Raw genomic sequence first — 10832 nt, 5'->3', positions numbered from 1 at the left:
TTCCCTCAGTGTCCCCGTCCCTCATTGTCCCCCCTCTCACAGTGTCCCCGTCCCTCAGTGTCCCCCCTCTCACAGTGTCCCCGTCCCTCAGTGTCCCCCTCACAGTGTCCCCCCTCTCACAGTGTCCCCGTCCCTCAGTGTCCCCCTCACAGTGTCCCGTTCCCACAGCACACGCTGGTACCGCCCTCCTATGTAGAGTGACCGGGATCCTGCCCTCATCCCCGGACCCTGTGATCAGTACAGTGCGGGTTACATCATCCAGCCCCGGGGTGAGGGCAGGGAGACCCCGGGAACCGCGTCACATCACACTGCACCGAGGAGCCGTCAGGCCGGACACCGAGGGACCTCTGATCCGGACTGTGAGTGGAGGATTCCTGTCATGTGATCTGTACGGAGCTGCGCTGTGATTGGCTGCTCCGCTCTTTGCCCGGTCACGTGGTGGAAGTGGGCGGTCCGGACACGTAGCAGCGGCAGAGAGCAGACTATGGCGGCGGAGCGCGGGACGCGGCATGTGGCGGCGCTGGTCCTGGCCCGGGGCGGCAGTAAGGGGATTCCGCTGAAGAACATCAAGAAGTTAGCGGGGAGGCCGCTGATTGGCTGGGTGCTGCGGGCGGCGGTGGACAGCGGAGCCTTCCACAGGTAACCATGGCGACGGGGGGCGCCGTCACCATAGAGACCCCCCCCACAGTGTGATCCGTCACCATAGAGACACTGCCCCACGCCCGCCCCCGTGTATCCTATCACCATAGAAACAGTGGGATCCATCAACATACAGACACCACCACACTGACCCATCACCGCCCCCTACAGTAAGACCCGTCGCCATAGATACCGCCCCCTACCGTACGACCAACCGTCACCATAGACACCGCCCCCTACTGTACGACCCGTCACCATAGACACCGCCTCCCCGAACAGTGGGAGCCATTGCTCTCTCGCCCCAGCCAGTCGATCTCTCTGTCTACCCGTTCTGTCGCTCTCTTCTCTCTCTCCCCCCATTCCGTCTCTCAATCTCCCCGTTCCATCGCTCTCTTCTCTTTCTTCCCCCATTCCCGCGCTCGTCTCTCCCCCGTTCCGTCTCTCCCCCGTTCCGTCTCTCCCCCGTTCCGTCTCTCCCCCGTTCCGTCTCTCCCCCGTTCCGTCTCTCCCCCGTTCCGTCTCTCCCTCTCCCCTGTTCCGTCTCTCCCCCGTTCCGTCTCTCCCTCTCCCCCGTTCCGTCTCTCCCTCTCCCCTGTTCCGTCTCTCCCCCGTTCCGTCTCTCCCTCTCCCCTGTTCCGTCTCTCCCCCGTTCCGTCTCTCCCTCTCCCCTGTTCCGTCTCTCCCCCGTTCCGTCTCTCCCTCTCCCCTGTTCCGTCTCTCCCCTGTTCCGTCTCTCCCTCTCCCCCGTTCCGTCTCTCCCTCTCGCCCCGTTCCGTCTCTCCCTCTCGCCCCGTTCCGTCTCTCCCTCTCGCCCCGTTCCGTCTCTCCCTCTCGCCCCGTTCCGTCTCTCCCTCTCGCCCCGTTCCGTCTCTCCCTCTCGCCCCGTTCCGTCTCTCCCTCTCGCCCCGTTCCGTCTCTCCCTCTCGCCCCGTTCCGTCTCTCCCTCTCGCCCCGTTCCGTCTCTCCCTCTCGCCCCGTTCCGTCTCTCCCTCTCCCCTGTTCCGTCTCTCCCCCGTTCCGTCTCTCCCTCTCCCCTGTTCCGTCTCTCCCCCGTTCCGTCTCTCCCTCTCCCCTGTTCCGTCTCTCCCCCGTTCCGTCTCTCCCTCTCCCCCGTTCCGTCTCTCCCTCTCGCCCCGTTCCGTCTCTCCCTCTCGCCCCGTTCCGTCTCTCCCTCTCGCCCCGTTCCGTCTCTCCCTCTCGCCCCGTTCCGTCTCTCCCTCTCGCCCCGTTCCGTCTCTCCCTCTCGCCCCGTTCCGTCTCTCCCTCTCGCCCCGTTCCGTCTCTCCCTCTCGCCCCGTTCCGTCTCTCCCTCTCGCCCCGTTCCGTCTCTCCCTCTCGCCCCGTTCCGTCTCTCCCTCTCGCCCCGTTCCGTCTCTCCCTCTCGCCCCGTTCCGTCGCTCTGTTCTCCTCTCGCCCCGTTCCGTCGCTCTGTTCTCCTCTCGCCCCGTTCCGTCGCTCTGTTCTCCTCTCGCCCCGTTCCGTCGCTCTGTTCTCCTCTCGCCCCGTTCCGTCGCTCTGTTCTCCTCTCGCCCCGTTCCGTCGCTCTGTTCTCCTCTCGCCCCGTTCCGTCGCTCTGTTCTCCTCTCGCCCCGTTCCGTCTCTCCCTCTCCCCGTTCCGTCGCTCTGTTCTCCTCTCGCCCCGTTCCGTCTCTCCCTCTCCCCGTTCCGTCGCTCTGTTCTCCTCTCGCCCCGTTCCGTCGCTCTGTTCTCCTCTCGCCCCGTTCCGTCTCTCCCTCTCCCCGTTCCGTCGCTCTGTTCTTCTCTCGCCCCGTTCCGTCGCTCTGTTCTTCTCTCGCCCCGTTCCGTCTCTCCCTCTCCCCGTTCCGTCGCTCTGTTCTCCTCTCGCCCCGTTCCGTCGCTCTGTTCTCCTCTCGCCCCGTTCCGTCGCTCTGTTCTCCTCTCGCCCCGTTCCGTCGCTCTGTTCTCCTCTCGCCGCGTTACGTCGCTCTCCTCACTCTCGCCCCTGGATTTTTGGGTTTTCACAATTTTCCTTTTCTTCCAGCGTCTGGGTTTCTACAGACAACGATGAGATTGAGAAGGTGGCGCTGGATTACGGGGCGCAGGTTCATCGGAGGAGCGCGGAGGTGTCTAAGGACACAACCTCCTCCCTGGAGACCATCCAGGAGTTCCTGCAGCAGCACCCAGGTCAGAGGTCATGCGGGGTCACCACGGAGGCTTCCTGTTTGTTTTCTCCTGTGTTCGTGTCCCCCCATATGGGCGCTGTACGCCGGACTCGGTCTCTCACGCTCTTCTCTTTCGCAGAGGTGGACGTTGTGGGGAACATCCAGGCCACCTCTCCGTGCCTCCACCCTGAAGACCTCATCAAGGTGGTGGATATGATCTCCACTCAGGGCTTCGACTCTGTCTTTTCGGTCGTCCGCCATCACCTATTCCGGTGGCGAGAAGTGAAGGCGCCAGGTGAGCAGGCAGGAAAGTCGCCATTGCTCAACGGCCACTGATAGGAGTGCGTGTGCAGGGCTGCTGAACTACAAGTCCCAGCATCCTGTTCCTGGATGTTTTTACCAGTGACCCTGTTCATATTCCACCAGGTGAGGCCACGGTACCGGAGAACCTGATCCCAGAGCGCCGACCACGTCGCCAGGACTGGAGGGGGGAGCTCTATGAGAATGGATCCTTCTACTTCGCCACCAAAGAGCTGATCGTCCGCGGCCTCTTGCAGGTGTGTTGTTCCCCTCCCCCGCGGCCCCTTTCGGGTGTGTTTGTCCGCCCTCCACCCACGGCTGGCACAGGCCCTGGCTTTGGGTGAGGAGCTGTAGTATCAGATACTGCCGCGCTAGTATGGAAGTCAGTGTCAATCCTGCGGTGCACCCGAGGTGTCCGTTGTATCGCCGTGACCCCTGTACCCGGCGGGTGATGGCGCGGTGGTGCTGTTGGCGATGTTTTGACGTGCTGTTTCTTTGCAGGGCGGGAGGATGGCTTACTATGAGATGAAGCCAGAGCACAGCACAGACATCGACGTCGACCTGGACTGGCCCATTGCAGAGCAAAGGGTTAAAAGGTGAGATGAAACCACGCCCCCAAAGGAGGGCTCCACCCATCACTCAATATATTGCTGGGGACACCGCCTCCTGTAACATGGCGGCTGCCCCTGCTTGTGACGTAAGGTAACACTTCACCATGTGTCGCTCCCCAGGTACGGCTATTTCGGTAAGGCGGCGCCCACCGTGGTGAAGCTGCTGATCTGTAACATTGATGGCTGCTTCACGGACGGCCGCGTCTACCTCAGCCAGGAGCAGGAGATGATCTCCTACAGTCTGCGGGATCTGGACGGGATCCGGAAACTGCTGGATCGCGGAGTCACAGTGAGTGAGGGGCTGACCATCGCTCCTCTCCCCCAGCCTAACTGAGCTGACCATCGGCTCCTTCCCTCTCGGAAAGACTGGCCTGACCATTGTTCCTCTCCCCTTCGACTGACTGGGCAGCCCATCATTCCTCACCCCTCTCCGGTTCAGTGGGCTGACTCGATCACTAGACCCCCTCTTTCCAACTGACTGGGCGGACCATTGCTCTTCCTCTTCTGACTGACTGGGCGGACAATTGCTCTTCCTCTTCTGACTGGGCTGACCATCGCTCTTCTGACTGGGCTGACCATCGCTCTTCTGACTGGGCTGACCATCGCTCTTCTGACTGGGCTGACCATTGCTCTTCTGACTGGGCTGACCATTGCTCTTCTGGCTGGGCTGACCATCGCTCTTCTGACTGGGCTGACCATCACTCTTCTGACTGGGCTGACCATCGCTCTTCTGACTGACTGGGCTGACCATCGCTCTTCTGATTGACTGGGCTGACCATCGCTCTTCTGACTGACTGGGCTGACCATCGCTCTTCTGACTGACTGGGCTGACCATCGCTCTTCTGACTGACTGGGCTGACCATCGCTCTTCTGACTGACTGGGCTGACCATCGCTCTTCTGACTGACTGGGCTGACCATCGCTCTTCTGACAGACTGGGCGGACCATCGCTCTTCTGACCGGCTGGGCGGACCATCGCTCTTCTGACCGGCTGGGCGGACCATCGCTCTTCTGACCGGCTGGGCGGACCATCGCTCTTCTGACCGGCTGGGCGGACCATCGCTCTTCTGACCGGCTGGGCGGACCATCGCTCTTCTGACCGGCTGGGCGGACCATCGCTCTTCTGACCGGCTGGGCGGACCATCGCTGTTCTGACCGGCTGGGCGGACCATCGCTCTTCTGACCGGCTGGGCTGACCATCGCTCTTCTGACCGGCTGGGCTGACCATCGCTCTTCTGACCGGCTGGGCGGACCCTTGCTCCTCCCCTCTGATTCTTCCTGCTGTCATTCCTGCCTTCAGGTCCTGCTGATCTCGGAGAGGATGATCGGCCCCTCGTTGATTTCTGCCCTGAAGCTGCCGTGTAAGATCGAGGTGAACGTCACCGACAAGAGGGAAGCTCTCCAGCGATGGACAAGGGAGATGGGACTGTCTCTGAGCGAGACAGCCTACATGGGTGAGAGGAGAAGGGGCTTCTGAAGGGGAGGAGCCCGCGTGATGGGAGGGTCTGTTGTAAAGGAGGGCTTCTGCAATGAAGAGGAGCTCTTGTTAAGGGAGGGCTTCTGTAATGGGGGATGAGTTCTCGTGATGGGGAGGGGCTTCCACACTGCTTCGTTTCATAATGTAGCTTCTCCACCTGGTAAGGGACTACGACAACCAGCATGCTCTGACAGTCACAGGTGAATTTTCTCCCATCGATTCTGAATTCTTGGTGACGATAAAAAACTAATCCAAAATATCATTACTGTAACACTCTTTTTGGGCTTTCTCAATGTATGCTGGGTGTTGTAGTGTGACAGGCGGAGAATTCACCCGCTATAGCACTCGCCTGTTTCCCTACCTCTATCCGTTTACCTCCCTTTTCCTGCAGTAGCTCTCTCATTTACCTCCCTTTTCCTGCAGTAGCTCTCTCATTTACTTCCCTTTTCCTGCAGTAGCTCTCTCTCATTTACCTCCCTTTTCCTGCAGTAGCTCTCTTATTTACCTCTTTTTTCCTGCAGTAGCTCTCTCATTTACTTCTCTTTTCCTGCAGTAGCGATAGCTCGTTTCCCTCTCTTTTCCTGCAGTTGCGCTCGCTAGTTTCCCTCCCTTTTCCTGCAGTTGCGCTCACTCATTTCCCTCCCTTTTCCCGCAGTAGTGATCGCTCGTTTCCCTCCCTATTGCCGCGGTAGCGATCTCTCGTTTCCCTCCCTATTGCTGCAGTTGCTCGCGCTCGTTTCCCTCCCTATTCCCGCAGTAGCGATCACTCGTTTCCCTCCCTATTGCTGCAGTTGCGCTCACTCATTTCCCTCCCTTTTCCTGCAGTAGCGATCGATCGTTTCCCTCCCTTTTCCTGCAGTAGTGATCTCTCGTTTCCCTCACTGTTCCCGCAGTTGCTCTCTCTCGTTTCCCTCCCTATTTCCGCAGTAGCGATCGCTCATTTCTCTTTTCCTTCAGTAACGCTTGCTTGTTTCCCTCCCTTTTCCTGCAGTAGCTATCGCTCGTTTCTTTTCCTTCAGTAACGCTTGCTCCTTTCTCTCCCTGTTGCTGCAGTAGCGATCGCTCGTTTCCCTCCCTTTTCCCGCAGTAGCGATCGCTCGTTTCTCTTTTCCTTCAGTAATGCTTGCTTGTTTCCCTCCCTTTTCCTGCAGTTGTTCTCACTCGTTTCCTTCCGTTTTCCTGCAGTAGCAATCTCTTGTTTCTCTTTTCCTTCAGTAACGCTTGCTCGTTTCCCTCCCTATTCCCGCAGTAGTGATCGCTCGTTTCCCTCCCTGTTTCCACAGTAGCGATCGCTCATTTCTCTTTTCCTTCAGTAACGCTTGCTTGTTTCCCTCCCTTTTCCTGCAGTTGTTCTCACTCGTTTCCTTCCGTTTTCCTGCAGTAGCAATCTCTTGTTTCCCTCCCTATTCCCGCAGTAGCGATCGCTCGTTTCCTTCCCTTTTCCTGCAGTAGCGATCTCTTGTTTCCCTCCTTTTTCCTGCAGTAGCGATTGCTCGTTTCTCTCCCTATTCCTGCAGTAGCGATCTCTCGTTTCCCTCCTTTTTCCTGCAGTAGCGATTGCTCGTTTCTCTCCCTATTCCCGCAGTAGCGATCGCTCGTTTCTCTTTTCCTTCAGTAATGCTTGCTTGTTTCCTTCCCTTTTCCTGCAGTTGTTCTCACTCGTTTCCTTCCGTTTTCCTGCAGTAGCGATTGCTCATTTCTCTTTTCCTTCAGTAACGCTTGCTCGATTCCCTCCCTATTCCCGCAGTAGCGATCTCTCGTTTCCCTCCTTTTTCCTGCAGTAGCGATCACTCGTTTCCCTCCCTAGTCCCGCAGTAGCGATCCCTCGTTTCTCTTTTCCTTCAGTAACGCTTGCTCGTTTCCCTCCCTATTCCCGCAGTAGCGATCTCTCGTTTCCCTCCCTATTCCTGCAGTAGCGATTGCTCGTTTCCCTCCTTTTTCCTGCAGTAGCGATCACTCGTTTCCCTCCCTAGTCCCGCAGTAGCGACCTCGTTTCCTTCCCTTTTCCTGCAGTAGTGATCTCTCGTTTCCCTCCTTTTTCCTGCAGTAGCGATCGCTCGTTTCCTTCCCTTTTCCTGCAGTAGCGATTGCTCGTTTCTCTTTTCCTTCAGTAACGCTTGCTCGTTTCCCTCCCTATTCCCGCAGTAGCGATCTCTCGTTTCACTCCCTATTCCCGCAGTAGCGATCTCTCGTTTCCCTCCCTATTCCCGCAGTAGCGATCCCTCGTTTCCCTCCCTATTCCCGCAGTAGCGATCTCTCGTTTCCCTCCCTATTCCCGCAGTAGCGATCGCTCGTTTTCTTCCCTTTTCCTGCAGTAGCGATTGCTCGTTTCTCTCCCTATTCCCGCAGTAGCGATCGCTCGTTTCCTTCCCTTTTCCTGCAGTAGCGATCTCTCGTTTCCCTCCTTTTTCCTGCAGTAGCGATTGCTCGTTTCTCTCCCTATTCCTGCAGTAGCGATCTCTCGTTTCCCTCCTTTTTCCTGCAGTAGCGATTGCTCGTTTCTCTCCCTATTCCTGCAGTAGCGATCTCTCGTTTCCCTCCTTTTTCCTGCAGTAGCGATCGCTCGTTTCCTTCCCTTTTCCCGCAGTAGCGATCTCTCGTTTCCCTTCCTATTCCCGCAGTAGCGATCGCTCGTTTCCTTCCCTTTTCCCGCAGTAGCGATCTCTCGTTTCCCTCCCTATTCCCGCAGTAGCGATCTCTCGTTTCCCTCCCTATTCCCGCAGTAGCGATCTCTCGTTTCCCTCCCTATTCCCGCAGTAGCGATCTCTCGTTTCCTTCCCTTTTCCTGCAGTAGCGATCTCTTGTTTCCCTCCCTATTCCCGCAGTAGCGATCTCTCGTTTCCTTCCCTTTTCCTGCAGTAGCGATCGCTCGTTTCCCTCCCTATTCCCGCAGTAGCGATCGCTCGTTTCCCTCCCTATTCCCGCAGTAGCGATTTCTCGTTTCCCTCCCTATTCCCGCAGTAGCGATTTCTCGTTTCCTTCCCTTTTCCCGCAGTAGCGATCTCTCGTTTCCCTCCCTATTCCCGCAGTAGCGATCTCTCGTTTCCCTTCCTATTCCCGCAGTAGCGATTGCTCGTTTCCTTCCCTTTTCCCGCAGTAGCGATCTCTCGTTTCCCTCCCTATTCCCGCAGTAGCGATCTCTCGTTTCCCTCCCTATTCCCGCAGTAGCGATCTCTCGTTTCCCTCCCTATTCCCGCAGTAGCGATCTCTCGTTTCCTTCCCTTTTCCTGCAGTAGCGATCTCTTGTTTCCCTCCCTATTCCCGCAGTAGCGATCTCTCGTTTCCTTCCCTTTTCCTGCAGTAGCGATCTCTCGTTTCCCTCCCTATTCCTGCAGTAGCGATCGCTCGTTTCCCTCCCTATTCCCGCAGTAGCGATCTCTCGTTTCCCTCCCTATTCCCGCAGTAGCGATCTCTCGTTTCCCTCCCTATTCCCGCAGTAGCGATCACTCGTTTCCCTCCCTATTCCTGCAGTAGCGATCTCTCGTTTCCCTCCCTATTCCCGCAGTAGTGATCGCTCGTTTCCCTCCCTATTCCCGCAGTAGTGATCACTCGTTTCCCTCCCTATTCCCGCAGTAGCGATCACTCGTTTCCCTCCCTATTCCTGCAGTAGCGATCTCTCGTTTCCCTCCCTATTCCCGCAGTAGTGATCGCTCGTTTCCCTCCCTATTCCCGCAGTAGTGATCACTCGTTTCCCTCCCTATTCCCGCAGTAGCGATCACTCGTTTCCCTCCCTATTCCTGCAGTAGCGATCGCTCGTTTCCCTCCCTATTCCCGCAGTAGTGATCGCTCGTTTCCCTCCCTATTCCCGCAGTAGCGATCACTCGTTTCCCTCCCTATTCCCGCAGTAGTGATCGCTCGTTTCCCTCCTTTTTCCTGCAGTAGTGATCGCTCGTTTCCCTCCTTTTTCCTGCAGTAGTGATCTCTCGTTTCCCTCCTTTTTCCTGCAGTAGCGATCTCTCGTTTCCCTCCTTTTTCCTGCAGTAGCGATCTCTCGTTTCCCTCCTTTTTCCTGCAGTAGCGATCACTCGTTTCCCTCCTTTTTCCCGCAGTAGCGATCACTCGTTTCCTTCCCTTTTCCCGCAGTAGTGCACGCTCGTTTCAAGCTCCCACCACCCCACAGTGACCCTCGCCCGTATCCCTCACCCTGTAGTAACACTCGCCCGTTTCTGTCCCCGGCAGGATGCAGCGGTTCTGATGTGGAGTGCCTAAAGCTCGCCGGCACTAGTGCGGTCCCAGCAGACGCATCGACTGCTGCCAAGATGACGGACAGCTTCTCCTGCACACAGGGCGGGGGGTTCGGCGCAGTCCAGGAGTTCGCTGAACACATCCTCACCCTGATGGAGAGCCGGTGATGACGCTGGCGCGCTCAGAGAGGGGGAGATGCCGGAAGGTTGCCGCCCCTCCCCCACTGCTATAATTTACTCGTTCTCTGTTCTATTATTTTTCGGCGCGGCCTGCAATCATGGACACTTTCTTCGTGGTGGGTGCAGCTGCGGACAGATTGTGATCGCGTCCCGGGTTGCGGGGTCGGTTTTATGAATCAGGAAGATGATGCTTTTATTTCTTTTATGTATATTTTATCTAATAGGAGTGAAGGATGCTGAGGGTTTTAGTCACCGATCCTGCGGCTCTTCACAGCCAGGAATTGTTTACAGCCTCAGGGGCTTCTGATAATTTATTCTTTGCGGTGCAGATTTTATGTTCTTTTCTATTGGCCGCGGCCGGAATAAATATGTGGTGACGGCGTCACAGGCGCGGTCATTGTGTTGTGTTACCGTATGTAATTGGTCCGGACCCCTCTGATCCAGACCAAATATTAGGGTGGGAATCCGGCTTGGGGGGGGCAAAGATCTCAGGCCGATTACCACACTGAGGCAACAATTAGCCGAACCATGGCTGAGGATGACGGTGGTCCAGACGGGCTGATGTCGGAGGAGGAGGTTCGTCACTTTGGCAGTACACAGCGCGGCGACATGCGGCTAAAATCTGCCTGTTCTGTGGCCGGCTCAGGAGCAGGTGATATGGTGACTGCTGTTGGTGGAGGCTCTACAAGGTCTGGTCGCTGAGCTGGTGAGTCGTAAATGCCCCTCTCGGCTGCTGCAGAGCCAACACTTCCCCGTGTGCGTGACCGCTGCGCAGAGCTGGTCAGAAAGGGAAAAATTATTGAAAATGATCAATTATTTCACTTCCATGAGTGCAATTTTCTTTCACCAAATTTCCAATTTTACAAATAACCGAGGCAAAAAACCTAAAGAAAGAGACAAACAAAAGCCAATAAGGAACAGTAAAAGATGATGTGAAGAAGGTGCGTGGTGTGACGCTAGTCGCTGATTCACGGCCTGGCCGTGGGTTGTGAAATCAGACGTTTTGGGATCAGTACCAAAAAAGCACATAGTAAACCAAGGGAAAATATGAAGTCGGAATTCAGGTCACAAGCCAAGGTCATAATATTAGTGATATAGCAGATAGGCAAAGGGGCAATAACAAGCCGGTCATCAGAACACAGTCCAAAGGTAAGCAGCAGCAGATCAGACGCCAAGAGGCAATAACAAACGGGTCGTCAGAACACGGTCCAAAGGTCAGCAGTAGAAAATCAGAAGCAAAGGGGCAATAACAAACAGGTAGTCAGAACACTGTCCAAAGATCAGCAGCAGAAGCAAAGGGGCAATAACAAGCGGGTCAT

At 56.6% G+C, this 10832-nt stretch overlaps 1 protein-coding gene across 1 annotated transcript; it reads left to right on the top strand.

The window, feature by feature from the left end:
* Positions 1–403: 403 nt before the first annotated feature.
* On the top strand, positions 404–9911 carry CMAS (cytidine monophosphate N-acetylneuraminic acid synthetase). The gene is made up of 8 exons (XM_077267223.1): positions 404–639; positions 2642–2784; positions 2902–3057; positions 3189–3319; positions 3564–3658; positions 3794–3962; positions 4973–5126; positions 9329–9911. The coding sequence occupies exons 1-8, from the start codon at positions 485–487 to the stop codon at positions 9499–9501; spliced, it is 1176 nt and encodes a 391-aa protein (XP_077123338.1). The 5' UTR covers positions 404–484; the 3' UTR covers positions 9502–9911.
* The last annotated feature ends 921 nt before the right edge of the window (positions 9912–10832 follow it).

Source organism: Ranitomeya variabilis, chromosome 5 (genome assembly GCF_051348905.1).
Source record: "Ranitomeya variabilis isolate aRanVar5 chromosome 5, aRanVar5.hap1, whole genome shotgun sequence".
In the NCBI taxonomy this organism is placed as follows: Eukaryota; Metazoa; Chordata; class Amphibia; order Anura; family Dendrobatidae; genus Ranitomeya; species Ranitomeya variabilis.
Note: the sequence above shows the minus strand (reverse complement) of the source record. Positions and strands in the feature narration are given on the sequence as shown.